Source organism: Protopterus annectens, chromosome 10.part0 (genome assembly GCF_019279795.1).
Source record: "Protopterus annectens isolate FY-2018-M chromosome 10.part0, PAN1.0, whole genome shotgun sequence".
NCBI lineage: Eukaryota > Metazoa > Chordata > Ceratodontiformes > Protopteridae > Protopterus > Protopterus annectens.
In genome coordinates this window covers 649,228,246-649,244,632 of record NC_056744.1, presented here as the reverse complement: position 1 = coordinate 649,244,632, position 16,387 = coordinate 649,228,246, and the positions used below count along the sequence as shown (strand labels likewise).

The 16,387-nt window shown below is 38.6% G+C and overlaps 1 protein-coding gene across 5 annotated transcripts in view; it reads right to left on the bottom strand.

Annotated features, from left to right (window-relative positions):
* Nucleotides 1-16,387, bottom strand: part of ACOT11 (acyl-CoA thioesterase 11) — a 506,836-nt gene that overhangs the window by 53,707 nt on the left and 436,742 nt on the right. For all 5 annotated transcript variants that reach the window (XM_044085489.1, XM_044085490.1, XM_044085491.1 and 2 more), the window contains one exon: nt 8,684-8,750. In XM_044085489.1, coding sequence (XP_043941424.1) covers nt 8,684-8,750 — 67 coding nt within the window. The remainder of the gene's footprint in view (nt 1-8,683; nt 8,751-16,387) is intronic.

Sequence of the window (16,387 nt, the reverse complement as noted above, 5' to 3'; positions counted from 1 at the left end):
ACCATTAAACATAATTTCATTTACTCTTTCATTCACTATAACCCATATAACATAAAATAATTTTATCTATTTTAACATATTCTTTATTTCTATTCTTATAATATCCATATTTAATCATAACCATGTTTATTTTATTCACTTCTTTTATATCTTCAAAAAATTATTTACACAGTTTCCCATTAACGTTTTTACTCTTTTACTTTTCAAAAACATATGTTCTATAGTTTCTTCGTCTTGAAAATGTAAACATATACTAGTTTATTCGTCTTGAAAATGTAAACATATTCTATCACTTTTCTTTTTACATGGCATATTTCTTTTTATTGGCAATTTATCTATTACCAATCTCCTAAAAAAAATCTTGACATTCTACTTTCTGATTGCACCACTTGCTTCTTATTTTTATAGCTTTAATTTTTTCATCTGTTAGATTTTCTCGCGGTTTACATAGTAATGTTTTACCATTACATTCCTATACCACACTTTTCTACCTTCTTCTATAGCATCAATTTTTATTTTCCACAAAAACATTTTTTTTGGTAAATTTTATTCTTTCATTTATAAACTCTTGTTCTCTTTTACTCTGTTTTACCATATCCCAAAATTTATCATACTTATATTTATACAATTTTACTACTAATCTCTCATCCTTTTCCTTTATCCACTTTAACACTTTGTACAAATTTAATGAAGCAGCATACACTAGGTTAATTAACACTAAACATCCTCTATTTACACACAAAACTCTTTTCCTGAGTTTAATCTAGAATCACATTTAAATGAAAAAAATATTTGTAATAATTCATTTTCGTATACTGTTGGCACCATAAACATACTTAAGTATTTTATTTTCCCTTCAGTACTAAATTTATCAAGTAAGCCTTTTTCTGAATGACACATTTATATGTTTTCCAGAAAAGACAGATTTGTTTTATTTCTCTTGTTTTTCCCATTGAATTCTTCTTAGATCTTTATTCCCAAATGTTATACCTAACACAGACATTTCATTCACTGTAAAATATATACCCCCTATCTTTACATCACCAAAACCTTTAATTTTCTCTTTATTTAAAGCCATCCCTATCACCTCTAGACAGTTATTTGTGCAAATTACTTATTTTATCCAAATTTTGTTTTTGTAATTATGTCTTCTGCATGTCAAAATAACTGAAATTCTTAACCCTTCGTCAATTTATGTAATTTATTTCAGAACTTTCTTCTATTTCCTCTTTTTTCCATCTAATTTTCTTCTATTTCTACTACTCTTAAATGTATTCTCTTTGTTCATTTTTTTCTCTTTAGTTTCTTTTTCCTTACTTGTTTTCATTTTTGCAATCCATCAATAAATGTCCAACCTTGTTACGTTTATCACATTTCAATTCACTTTTTTTTTTCATCGTGTCTCACTTCCTTACAAATATAACATTTTCTTTTGTCACAATTACTTATCAAATGTCCTTTTCCACAAAAAACATGTTTTGGGTTGTCCCCAGTACTTTACATCCTTATCCCCCTCCACATTTATCATGTTTGGCATATGTATAACTTTTTCTCTATTTTTAACACATTCCCCTCCACATTTATCATGTTTGGCATATGTATAACTTTTTCTCTATTTTTAACACAATATTATAATCCCAGGCATCAGTCCATAAACCCCTTTTGTCATAAACTTTTGCAATGTCCAGTACCTTCTTTACATAAAGTTTTCAAATGCCCTTTCAAAGTCTCTCTTTCTACCTCTGTTCAAGACTGTACATGCATTTTCTTTTTTGTTTCCAGATAAATGTTTTTATCATGCAAAGATTCCACTGGTTACAGTCTCTCTCTTTTTTATATTTTCCAAGAAAATTTTTCATTGGAAAAAAACAGTCTCAAACACAATGTCACGAAATGTCTCTTTGTTGATAAGAATAAGTGCTCTTACCTCATGTGCTTTACACTCAAAGGAGCTATTAAATTGTCCCACACCTCATACCTGTTCATTTCTTTGTCTTTTTTACTTTGAATCTTTACCACATACTTCAGTTTTTCATTTTCTTATGCCTTCTTTTCTGCAACTCCCCGCATGCTTTTACTTTCTCTGCATAGGTTTTCTTTTCCATCTCACCACTACTCTTCAGGATTGTATCTGGATCCTCCTTTTGTACCTTCTCCATAATGTCCCTCCAGTAAACATCTCCATCATTTTCAGGCACACTCTACATCACCATTTCTTTAAGTAAATCATCCCAAAACCCTCCCAACTGAAGGGATGTAATTATACATGCATCACTTGCTAACTCATCTCCATGAAATAGATTTCTTTGGAACATCTCCTCAGAATCCTGCACTCATTCTCTGATCTCGATATTTGCTCTCTCCTCCATTTTTCTCAGCACTCCATCATCTCCCTCTCTCTCTCCATCTGCCTCCTTGTCTCTCTGGGCTGCCTCTGCACCTGGAACAAAAACAGGAAATGTTCCTGCAAAATGGGTCCCACTTGCAACAACGATGAGTAGGGGAAATTCGCCAGTACCCTGGCCACATTTCCCCTAATAGTAGAAACACAACCTTGGGTCTCCACTGCAAAGAAGCCTCTAGTCTTGTGGGACTAACATGGTCAACAAAGGATAAACAGCTAAATGACTAAACTAAATAAATCCCCATTCCCTCAAAATACTTGTCCCACCTCGTATACAATTTATTTTTCATTTTCCCTCAACACCTCTCATTTCTTGCAACGTCAAACCTTCCCCTTGCAGTATCATGTTTAAATATATTTCTTCTCCCTTCAGCATCCCTGCTCCTTGCAGTCATATTGCAGACTGTGTAACTCCAGTTCCTAGCAACATCTAGTGCTACCCCAACCCAATTGTTTATACAAGGTGGAAGAAAATTGCGCACACAACTAATAAATAAAGCTGTTTATGTGACTAAGAATAGTTACAGAGTAGCAGAGATTCACTGTGTGACAATTATTGCCTCCTTGCCTATAACACCAACAGTATTGCTGGAACAGCCTAAAAATCTACTTCAAGTAATGGCTTTGTGGGGCTGGCAGTCTGCTATATCCTAAGCTGCATAGTTAAGGCTAATGCAACAGTGTTCAAATGATGAACATATACAAATCCCACTCTGATCCCACTAAAACTTTTTCATTTTAGGTAACGTTTAAGATAAAAACAGTACTTCAGTATGGAAATCTGAAGCAACACTTTCCTCAGAATCAGAATCTTCAGGCTGTGAAGAAAATCCTAAAGCACAACAATCTCCCTCCAATCCCTGCTCTGACTGAAAATCAGAGTAAAAAAGGGTGGGGAACACTTTTTCTTCTTCTTTTCATGATGAGGGATTAGGTAAAGTAAAAGCAGAAATTAATCCCATTAATATTCCCTGCCCATTGAAAATGAAATGGGAGAAGCCAAGTTTTTTTCTTTTTTGACTTTTTGTTTTCTTTTTGTGGGAAACTCCCTGGAAAAGAAATGACCCAAAGCAGGCACACTTTCCAGGCTATCTGGTAGACCTTCACCCACCCCTTCTCCAAAAGCTAACAATGTTTCTTCCTTGCCCATGAAGGGAAACCTAACAGCTGCAGAGGGATATCCAAAAACAAGAGTTTTTCACATCCTGAACCTTTATTTAAATTTGATTTTAGATGCTCAGCGAATTGTGAAGATAATGTTATATATCTAGCTACATGTGAGTCATGTCCTGCCTTTTATGTAGGCATGACGACAAGAAGGCTTAGAGATAGGATACAGGAACATCTATATGCCATCAGGAAGGCAGATTCGAAAAATGCATTATCCAAACACATTATAGAATATCCAGAACACAAGTTTACTTTCAGGGTGTTACAAAAAAGATCTTTAAATAAGAGAAGGGGTGACAATTTTAATGATCTAGAAAATCTAGAATTGAGTTGGATCTTCAGGTTTCGGGCACAAAATTATCCAGGCCTGAATACCTATGTCAGCATCAGATCGTTTTTAAAGAAACGAAAACATTATTGAATAAATATTTATATATATATATGTTCATTGACAACTATAGATATTTTAGTTGTACAGATTTAGGTCTATTGAGTATTATTTGTCATTTGTTCCTTATACGAATGATTTTATGCTTCATTTTTACACAGTTAAAATATATTATGCATATTTTAATACAGTTTTTACATAAATTGAAAATCTTGTTATATATGCACTATTTTAAAAATCGACATATAATTAAAATACAATATTTAATTATTTATTCACAGATTTATTTGATCATATACTTATTTATTGATATTTATATGTTTATTGATATTTATTGATATTTATATATATACTATTATATATATTTATGAATATCATCATCGCTACATGACATGCATTCAGTCTAAATATAAAAATATAATTATTATTTCATGAAATATGCAACAAATACAATAATAATTTCAAATATTAACATTAATACTTCTAAAAATACATAATTAATGAAGAATTTTGTATATATTTATTCATTAGTTGATTTTTGACCAAAAATAATAATAATTTTTATAAATTCAATTTTTATAAATTCAGCTTTATATATTTAAATATATACCTACACATATTTATCTTTTACTATGAATATCAGGCAATATTAGATAATGACATATGCTTTTAATACATATCAGCATAACTTTGAATAATTCTACAAGTTGTTGATGTAAGTATGTTGATGTTGTGTTATATGCACGTTGTTTTTAAAACAGTGTTTTATGTTTTTAGATCTAATTGCAGAGTTTGCGAGACTTGTTTGCACATTAATTTATTTGTTTAAAGACTTTTACAATCTGGGTGTTTTGTTTTGTTTGTATACAAGAACACATTGTTTCGTTCAACTGGGATGTGACATACTGCTTCAGGACTTGTTTATTTATTTAACCGGTAACTTCTTAGCTTCTGCCTTGATAATTTATAAGTTTAGCACTTGAGAGAAGTTAGCATCTTATTGAAACATTGGTACCATTTAATGTTTTAATTAGTTAAATATAATTGTTTAAATTGAATCAATTAATTAATCAATTAACTAGAATTATAATATATATATAGAGAGAGATTCATTATTGTTTTTATACCTAATCTGAAGAAGCGTGCCTCTGGAAGCACGCGAAAGCGCTCATTCTTTGCAATAAAGACTTCGTTTTATTTTACGTGGTGGTTGATCTACAATTTCTTCATTATATGACTAAGAATAGTTACAGAGTAGCAGAGATTCACTGTGTGACAATTATTGCCTCCTTGCCTATAACACCAACAGTATTGCTGGAACAGCCTAAAAATCTACTTCAAGTAATGGCTTTGTGGAGCTGGCAGTCTGCTATATCCTAAGCTGCAAAGTTAAGGCTAATGCAACAGTGTTCAAATGATGAACATATACAAATCCCACTCTGATCCCACTAAAACATTTTCATTTTAGGTAACGTTTAAGATAAAAACAGTAAATCTGAAGCAACACTTTCCTCAGAATCAGAATCTTCAGGCTGTGAAGAAAATCCTAAAGCACAACAATCTCCCTCCAATCCCTGCTCTGACTGAAAATCATAGTAAAAAAGGGTGGGGAACACTTTTTCTTCTTCTTTTCATGATGAGGGATTAGGTAAAGTAAAAGCAGAAATTAACCCCATTAATATTCCCTGCCCATTGAAAATGAAATGGGAGAAGCCAAGTTTTTTTCTTTTTTGACTTTTTGTTTTCTTTTTGTGGGAAACTCCCTGGAAAAGAAATGACCCAAAGCAGGCACACTTTCCAGGCTATCTGGTAGACCTTCACCCACCCCTTCTCCAAAAGCTAACAATGTTTATTCCTTGCCCATGAAGGGAAACCTAACAGCTGCAGAGGGACCTGGGGAAAATGATGAGTGGTCCAAGAAACCAAATCTGGTCACAGCAGAGTCACCCATTTGCAGCTGAGGCACTACAAGAACTGGCTTGACACCTAAAGAATCCGGGACAACTTTCTTCTTCTTGAGGATGGCTGAAGGAAGAACTGGGCAGACCAGTATCTCCTCCCCAGAGATAGTCAAAAATGAAGCTTAAGAGACAGGCAGCAGTGCCTAGATGAACAGATAAGCTTTAAAAACAATCTAATGGCAGTTCTGAAGTAAGAAAAACACTGATAACCCCCAAAAGCACAAAGTTTTGCCCAACACACCAAATTTGTATAACAATGTAGAAAACGATGTCAAAAAACAAATTTCAGAATTTTACACAAGTGAGTAGTACAGATGAACTATGGCAGGGCTAGCCACCCAGCGATGTAAACCTTGACTCAAGATGACTCTCACTGTTGAAAGTGATACCCCGACCCCATGTGCAAAATAGGAAAAGGGGCTGAGGATGGATGGATGTTTATACAAGCAACCAGGTAAAAAATACCTTGACAAACTATTCCTAAAAATAACGTCCCTTGCTTAAAAACAAAAAAAAAAAAAAAACCCCCATTAATTTTAGAGAAAAAAAAGTTTTCCTCAGGAAAGTAATTTCTGTTAATATTTATCTGCCCTGGTTTGAAGGACCAGTAGCTAACTGTCAGCTTCATGAAGATTACAGTGGAAAGGGACTTTGTTAGCAAGAAAGCATTGAAGATTATGGCACTAAGTGCCTTTTACATGGCGTTCTGCTTGAACTTCTGTCAGAATGCGTGGAAGGCACCCTTAAGCTTTGAAAAGCTGGTCAGTTGGTCATATCCTTTGGAGGCTATAACATCCCTTCATGGCTTTAAATCTAATGGTAGAATATGGTGCTTGAACAAAGCCCAACTTTGTGGTCTGAGCCTAAAAAGTACAGAAAGAAGTGTTACTTATCTTTCTTTGAAAGATTACAGAAGGACAGTTGAAAAAGTCCTTCCTGAATAAATCTTGGTATAAAATCAAAACTTATGCTGATGGAAAAAAGGTCAAGAATTTATTATGATCATCAGTCCACTGCATTCAAGCAGATGTCTCTCCTATACTACTGTACAAAGTTTTTTGATCTTTTCAAAGAAACAGAGAAAAACTGTTCAGCAGCAGATCTAAAGAACAGTTTTGTTTTATTTATTTTACAATTCATTAACCAGGTAGGTACTCTGTCTCTAGTGAACTCCTTTCAGTTACAACCTGACTTCAAATGTACAGTAACAACAATCAGCATGAGGAATACAATAAAAATCAATATGTTACATAGTAAAATTGACTTTACACAAATAATAGCAAATCACAATACTAATGACAACAATGTAAGAATGATGGAGTGAGAGGGTAATCACAACATAATTGCAGCAGAATACATTACAGAGTAAAATGGTTATAATAATTTGTAGCAATTACAACAGTTAAGTTTCACAGCAGTAGGTGTCAGAGTAGTTCTTATGTAATTACTTTATTTACAAAATACACAAGTATGATGATTAGAATACAAAAAAACACCTGCAGAAATAAGTTAACAATAGCTGAAAGTAGGTGCACTTAATATTCATTCCACAAACATTGCCCAAGAATCTTTTTGAATGTCTCCACAGTTTCAATATTTTTTTATGCCTGCAGGTATTCAATTCCAGCAGGTATTCAATCCCATATGGCAGCTCCTATTCTTGAAAAAGCTTTTTCTATATGAAAAATTTACACCTAGGTCTAGCCAGTATGAAACAGTGGTATATCATCAACTTACTACTCGAGCTGCACAGGTGCAGGGTGAAAACAGGAGAAAACTTTCACAGAATGGCAAAGAAAGAAATGGACAGAAAAGGGGCTACCCCTTCCCCCGTTTTACAGTTCAGTTAAGACATATCCAACATTCATCCATGTTAACAGTAGGATAGCCCTGTGATGGAAAAATACCTTGAGTTATACCACAAGAACACTACCCGAGAGATGGACATCCTACCACAGTACTTGCGGATGCAGACCAACTTAAAGATACATAAACAAAGAGCAGAAGGATGCTACTATGATACTTTTGGATCAACTAACTACAGGACCTCTTATTCCTGGAGCTAAAAACTTTTAAATGGACTTGTCATCCAAAAACTTACAGCAGAATAATCCAAAAAACAGATGAAGTCCAGCACTGCCTTCGTCGCCCCCCCCCCCAACTGTTTTGAAAGAATTACGGAACTACAGAAAATTCACCGCAACTCATTTGAAAAGCTGGGACCCACTACAGCAAGTACTAAAACATGGAGTTTTGGGGTGTGGGGATTGCAAGGGGGGGGGGGGCTTGCCTTCCTGCAAAATAGTAGGTTAAAGATGAAGAGCAATCTTTAAGATTTGCTCTTCTCATGGATTTTTGGCCTTTTTTTCAGCTTGTCAGCATTCGGCATTTCGAGTGCAGACATTTCAATAAGAAGCCATAATTCAAAGCTAATTCAACAGTTTGCATACAGTGTTGCAGCCAAGACGTCATTCTTACTCAGACGACACTACCTCTTAAATTGCTGACTAGGCAAGCGTATTCAATTCTTCTGCCATCAAGCCCCTGTAATGTAATGTCATTTCTACCTCTATACAAACCAAACATTTTCTTTTGGGCATTTAAAGATTCAGAGCAATGAAAACAAAATCCATATTTTCCACTTGCAGGTATCCAAGCTTTGCTACAATGAGCTCCATTCTTTCTAAAAGTTGCATTGCAAAATATTAACAAACTACTTGGTCAAACCATTAGTAAGATGCATATTAAATGTGGAGTTACCTGATTACATGGGTCCCATGGGACTGACAGAGGTACTTCAGTCTGTTTGCATGAGATGATGTATTTTCTGTTGAAACAAAGGAGAAAAACATTTTTCAGTGATGCATTTAGACAGAAAAATATATAAAACAGCAACAACTAGCCCACTAGGGCAGCAGCGCAGCATCTGTGGCACTACTAAAGACCCAAGTTCAACTAACAACCTGAATGAGGAATTATGAGGTTTATGCCTGTAAGGTGTGCCCCAGACTGCATTCTATTATGAAGTGAGGAGGTAAAAGTGTACTCCAGACTGCACCCCAATGCTAAGTCTTCAGTGAAGACCATGGACTTAACAGGTGGATCTTCAGTAAGGGTGAGGGTGGGTGGGGGGTTCAGGAGTTACACAAGTCAGCAACAACCCCCACCTTAAACTACTGCATGCTTTCACTTAAAACACTGGTTAAAAAATGCATACTATAGAGCAAATGCAGGTACACTTTAAACTCACATCAATAAACACTAAAGTATCTTATTAGATAAATCATTTGAAGATATGATGAGCATTAAGCAATTTCACCCTCAAAAATGTATAGTAATAAACACTGCATGTAATTCCTACAGTCCAGATATCACTTAGTAAAGCAAGACTGTTGGAAGACAAATACCTCCATGAGCAGCTGAAGTACCTGCAAACTGCTTGCCATTACTGACTCTATGGCTAACATTAACCATCTATGCTACTGTATGTAACCATAACTAAATACAACACTAAAGCATACGACTATTCCACTTACAAAGAAGCACTATTTGACAGCTTCATTCTGAAGTTTATAACACTCTTTATGTCTATTTTATCAGGCAGGTGAACTGGATCATTCTTGATCATTTTAGCCATGGCCATTTTACAATTAAACAAATATATTTAGGCAGGTGGCATAAGAAAGTACAGTTTTGTACCTACCATAAATGTAGATGTTCGAGTTCTCATACAGCTGCAGTCACAACAGATGGGTTATCCTGCCGTCAGGCGGGTCCTCGGTCAGCCGAATTCCAAAGTCTAGGTCCGGCGTCGGTTGTCGTCACTTCTTCCCTGACGTCAGTGCGGCAGGGGTATGAAAGAGGCAGCCGACGCCATATTCTTCAGTTTTTCTTGCCCCAGATGTCAGGTGCCCCCAGAAGGAAGGCAAACATAATGTTATGCAAAGATGCAATGTTGATAAATCAAAAACAGAGTTGCAAGCAAATACACCATAAAAGAATACCCCAAAAAGGTTATATGAAAAGTGTTTGTCATAAGACCTGTCCTAAGAGGGGATGGAGGGAGGGAAACCTGGACTGCAGCTGTATGAGCACTCGAACATCTACATTTATGGTAGGTACAAAACTGTACTATGTTCATCGTGCATACAGCTGCAGTCATAACAGATGGGTAGAATCCCAAAACTAAGTAAGGGTGGTAGGCACTAAGTGGAACTAGGAGGGGCTAGGATGCCCTGCAGGACTGCTGTGGCAAAGCCCGCTCTAGATTTTGAGTATAGTGGGAGGTGATAGTGCTTGGAGAAAGTGTGCACTGAACTCCAGGTGGCTGCTTCCAAAATGTCCTTGGTAAGGACCCCCCTGAGGAAGGCTGTAGAGGTAGCTGTGGCTCTGGTGGAGTGGGATCTGATGCATGCAGGCACAGTTTTTCCATGAAATGAGTAACAAAAGCGTATGCAGTGGGCTATCCATTTTGAAATTGTCTGTGTGGAAATAGCCTTTCCCTGAGCACCTGCTGCATAGGACACAAAGAGTTGCTCAGAATTCCTGAATGGCTTTGTTCTGTCCAAATAGTAACGAAGTTGTCTGTGAATGTCCAAGGAATGTAGTAGTCTTTCCCCTTTGTTTTGTGGATTAAAATAAGATAGATAAAAGGTAGGTAAGTGGATAGTCTGATTCAAAGCTACACTGGATACTACCTTTGGCATAAAGGTAGGGTTGGTTCGTAAGGAAACTCTGTCCTGATGGAAAATGATGAATGGTTGCACAGCCATGAGGGCCTGAACCCTGCGTGCTGAGGTGATAGCCAGAAGAAAGGCTGTTTTCCATGACAAGTACTGTAACTCTGTTGAAGAAGCTGGCTCGAAGGGAGGAAGGGTCAGCTTTTCCAATACGAAGTTGAGGTCCCAAGCAGGGACTGGTGGTTTCCTTGGGGGTTTTATATTCTTTGCCCCTCTGAGGAACTGCCTTAAGAGAGGGTGAGAGAATAAAGGAGGATCTGTGTTGTATTGTGCAGAAATGGCTGAAGCGTGGATCTTGATGGAGGAGAAGGAAAGTCCATTGTTTAACATCTCAGCTAGGTACTGTAAAATTTGAGGTATATGTATTACCCAAGGATTCTGTCCCTTTTCTTGATTCCAGGCACAAAATCGTTTCCATTTGGCGGAGTAGGCCTTTCTAGTAGAGGGTCTTCTGCCCTCCAAGATGGCATTCTGCACCTCCTTGGAGAGGAGAAACTGTTGGGAAATCAAGTAATTCTCCATGCAGCTAGATTTAGAGTTTTGAGATTGCTGTGAAGGGTTTTGTAGTTGTGCTGGGACAACAGAAGAGGGACTAGAGGTAGGATCCATGGTGGGGAATGTGTCAGGCTCTTCAGGAGCAGATACCAGTGTTGTCTTGGCCAGTCTGGAGCAATGAGAATCATTTTCGGCCTCTCTGCTCTGGCTTTTAATAGAACTTTGGGCAGCAGAGGAAGAGGCGGGAAGGCATAGACTGTCAATGTTGCCCAATTGAAGGAAAGTGCGTCCACTTTCCAGGCCTGTGGATGATAGGTCCTTGAACAAAATTTTTCAACTGGCAATTTCTGTGGGTAGCAAAGAGATCTATGTCTGGCTGTCCCCATGCCTGAGTTATCTTTGTGAAAACTTGAGGATGCAACTTCCATTCGTGTGGATCTGTCATATTTCTGCTTAGGTTGTCTGCCAGTGTGTTTTCCTTCCCTGGCAGGAATTGTGCCTGTAGTTGAATTTGCAATTCCAGTGCTGTATTCCATAGGGTCATGGCTTGCCTGCACAGGGGGTATGAATGAGTTCCCCCCTGTTTGTTTATGTACCACATCACTGTGGTGTTGTCTGTCCTTATCAATAGCTGGCCTGGATGCAGTAGGTCTTTGAAGGTCATAACAGCCTTTTGCACGGCTAGCATTTCCTTTTGGTTGATGTGAAGGTGCTTCTCTTTTCGGGTGCATTTTCCCTGAATGCACTGATCTGTCATGTGTGCTCCCCAGGCGTAGTCTGAGGCGTCTGTTGTGATGATTTGAGTTGCTTGAGGTACACAGAAAGGAAGACCTGTGTTTCTTTGGCAAGCTTGAGTCCACCACAAAAATTCCTTTTAAAGGCATGGAATGAGTGGTATAATTGCTTCCAAGCTGTGGCTGTGTTGAGACCATAAGTTTTTCAGGTACCATTGAAGTTTCCTCATATGCAGCTTTGCACATGGGATTAGTAGGATGCAAGATGCCATGAATCCCAGAGCCTGCAGGACTTTCCTTGCAGTTAGCCTGGTGTAAGTTGCCATTTTTCTGAAGTATTGAGACAGTTGCCCTTGCTTGTCTGGCGTGAGGTAGGCCATCTGGGTGGTTGTATCCAAGCTGGCACCCAGGAAAATTATTTGTTGAGGGTATTAGTTTTGATTTCTTTTTGTTGACTGTGTATGCCAGGAAGTTCAACAGTTTTATTACAAACGCCAGGTGCTGCAGTAGTATGTCCTTGCTGTCCGCTTGGATCAGGCAGTCGTCCAGATATGGGTAGATTTGTATCCCTTGTAGTCTGCAGAAGGCGATTACTGATGCCAGGCATTTCGTAAACACTCTGGGCGCAGTAGATAAGCCAAAGGGCAATGCAGAGAATTGGTAATGGGTTGAACCTGCAAGAAATCTGAGGTATCTTCTGCAATCTTGTCTGATAGGGACATGCAGGTATGCCTCCTTGAGGTCCAATGTTACCAGCCAAGACTCCTTGCCCAGCATGGGAAGAAGCTGCTGTAATGTGAGCATCTTGAATTTTGGCACCTGTAGATATGTGTTTAAGATGGATAGGTCTAAGATAGGTCTCCAATCTTTGTCTTTCCTTGGTACCAGGAATAGTCTGGAATAAAACCTTTGACCTTGTTCTTTTGCAGGTACCTCTTGAATTGCTTTCATGTCCATGAGAGCTGAAACTTGTTTTTGTGCCTCTGCCCTTTGATTTTGTGGCAGGTTTGGCATGCCTCTCATTTTTGGAAGGGTGTGAAAGTGGAACCTGTAGCCTCTGTCTATAATGTCCAGAATCCATTTGTCTTTTGTAACAATATGCCAATTTTTTGAGAATAATGTCAGTTTTCCGCCCAAAGGTGCTGCCATTAAAGCTTTGCTTGGCAGGTGTAGGGGGAAGTCATTGTGTCTGTTTCTAAAAGACTGTGATCTATCTTCTGCACCTCTTGGGGTTGGTGCTTGCCACTGTCTGGCTCTGGAAGATCCTTGAGGTTGCCCTCTACCCCTTGGGCGCCTGTATCTGCCCCTTTGAGGTCTGTCCGTGGCTGGAAAGGACCAATTTTTTGAAGGCCAGTTTCTGCTGAAACGTGGAGGCTGTACCTGCAGGAAATCTTTCACTGTTTGCATTGATTTAGCTTTTTCCTCTATTTTCTTTAGCACCTCCTCAGCTTTAACACCAAACAATACATCTTTTTGAAGAGGTGCATCTAATAATTTAGCTTTGACATGATCTGGTAAGGTTTGCACTTTGAGCCAAGCATGCCTACGTATAACAGACCCCGTAACAGCAGCTCTACATGAGGCCTCTAAAGCATCAAAACCACACTGCAAGGTATGTTTACCCACTTGCTCTGCACCATGCAACAAATCCTGCAACTCTTTTAAATCTGGTTGTTCTGGTTGTGTCATCTTGCTTTTCAGCTGAGATATCAAAAACTGTTGATACTTTAACATATGGAACTGACAGTTTAATGCCCTCATGGTTAAAGTGGCCGAGGTGTACACCTTTTTCCCCCACCTTTCTAAAGCTCTGGAATCTCTCTCTGAAGGTAATGGGTTTTTAGCAGTAGAGGCCTTAATTCCCTTGGGACCCTGTGAAATTGTTTCTGGGTCAGCAGTATGGCTTTTTATATAGGAACTGGTGGGAATCAGGAACCCAGTAATACCTGTCTGGTTTAACAGGAGCTGGAGGCAAAGAATCTGGATTAAGGCTGGCTTCTGTGTACACATCATCCAATATATCTAAAACAGGAGGGATAGCCAGAGGCCTATGCTGGGGGAGCAGAAGAAATTCCCTGAACCTTTTTTCTTGGAGTCTGAGTAATCTTGGCCTTCCCAATGAAAGTGTTCCCTCAATGTATGCAGGGTTTCCCCAAAAGAGAAATCCTCAGGGGGGGAGACCGAGGGAATAGACTCCTCTGCATCAGAGTCTTCGAATGGAGAATAGGCATAATCCTGGTCCTCAGATAGTTCTGAGGTAATAGAAGCTTGATCTGAGGAAGGGTAGTCTTCCTCTAATCTGGGCCTTTTGTCAGAGGGGGGTTGAGAACCCCTGATAAGAGTAATCAAATCCTCAGCCATTTTAAGCATCTGTTTTTTAGGCATGGTGCCTTGGGAGGGGGTCTGAGGAACCTGTTTTTTGGTTTTCATGGCTGCTTTAGATTTAGTGAAGGCTTTAATAGAGAAGGAGGAAGGCCTGAAGACCCCTTGAGAAATGGCAGGCCTGTCTAAATTCTGAGTTTCCCCGCCAGGAGTGGCGTCGGGATCTGTAGTAGGAATGGGGGCCGAGGAGCCTGCGACCTCGGGTACTGAAGACACCGGTAATGCATTGTCATCGGTAGTCAGGGGCTGCGTAGGCACCTCGCTGAGTACCGGAGAACCGGTAGTCGGCCTCAGCGTGGTTTCAGTAGGTGGTGTGGACCTCGTATGTCGGTCCTTATCTTTGCGTTTTTTGCTCAAAACTGGAGTCGGAGTATCCGACGACATAATATAATTACATTTTTTTGACGAAAAAGTGAAGGGCGAACTCCGCCCGCCGCTTAATAGTGCGTTCATTGAATCTAGCACAGAAACGGCAGGCCGAGACGTCGCGGTCTGGGCCTAAGCAAGGTATACAGAAAGAGTGGAAATCCTTATGCGGTATTTGCTTCCCACAAGAAATGCAATTATTAACTTTGTCTGACATCGGTCTGAGGCAAAAAAAGTTTCCCCAACGGGGTACTTAGCTTTCAAGAAGACTTCGTCTGAAATACTTTCGTAAATCTCAGGAGCTGGCCGACCGGCACTTGCGAACTGCTTCTGCTTCGGGCACCACGCGGCAAGAAAGACTGAAGAATATGGCATCGGCTGCCTCTTTTATACCCCTGCCGCACTGACATCAGGGAAGAAGCGACGACAACCGACGCCGGACCTAGACTTTGGAATTCGGCCAACCGAGGACCTGCCTATGACTGCAGCTGTATGCACGATGAACATCTGTATTTTACTTCTTTGTTATCAGGATAAACTCTCTAGGTATAAGCTTGTTTTCAGAGGCAACCAAGGAGTGCTGTCTGGTTAACTGACTTGCCCAGCCATATAATGAATGCATGTAGGCTGAAGGAATCAGAGTGTGAACTACAGGAAGAAACTTTTAGCAGCTCATTGTTTTAATCCTCCGAGTTAAACTGCTGGAGAAACAATAACAGACATCAAGCAAATCCTTAAATATGAATAAGATTAAAAACACTGTACTAGAGAGATTATTAAGCTGCAAATCATTTCTCTACCCCATTACCCTAGTGAACTCCTCTCCATCCAACTGCTTCACTCTACATGTACTGGACTCATAGTATGTCTGACAACTGCTGCTGCAAAAGTTAGCATAATCACACTACCAAAAGAACTTCTAAAGCTGAATTCCACCTCCAGTTGTATAAATACAAAAGAAGTGATACATTCAGTTAAAATCTATTCTACTGAGCACATAGTATATTTGACAATGGCTGCTGCAAAAGGTAATATAATCACACTACCAAAACAACAACTACAGCTGAATTCCACCTCCAGTTGCATAAGTAATAAAAGGAAGCAGAACCTTCAGTTAAAATCTATGTAAGGCAGTTTCCAAGAATCAAACAAATCTTAATTATTTTTCCTCACTTCTGCATCAGTGTGTTCTATACTGTAGTGTTGAATCTGCTGGAGCCAAAAGCATATGCATTGCTATGCTATATATCCCCCCAGGACAGAACATTGCAATACTTGAAAACATACTATCCTAGATAAAAGAAACAATAAAAAATGATATTATCCTCCTGGGTGATGTAAACATTAACTGACAGTTCTTGTCCACAAATTCAGCAGTCAGGAGCATGAACCTCTTTGGACTCACTCAACTTATTAATACACTAACAAGATATACAAAAATAACTCCCAACAACCTATCCTTGACTGGATTCTGGTTAGAGACCTATCTAATTTTATCTCCTCGGGTATACTCACTAATACACTAAGTGACCACCTGCCAGCTTATACCCATACCAGTATTACACAGCTAACAAAAGAACATAACCTCAAAACTACCAGCAATTTCTCCAAGGAATCTTTCACTGATGCTCTGAAAGCAATTAACTGGTCCATCCTAACAAGACTCCCCTTAAATGATGCAGCTTAATATTTCAATGCAACATTTCTAAATATTCCTAACACCTTAGAAAGTACAGTTGTGTACCTAC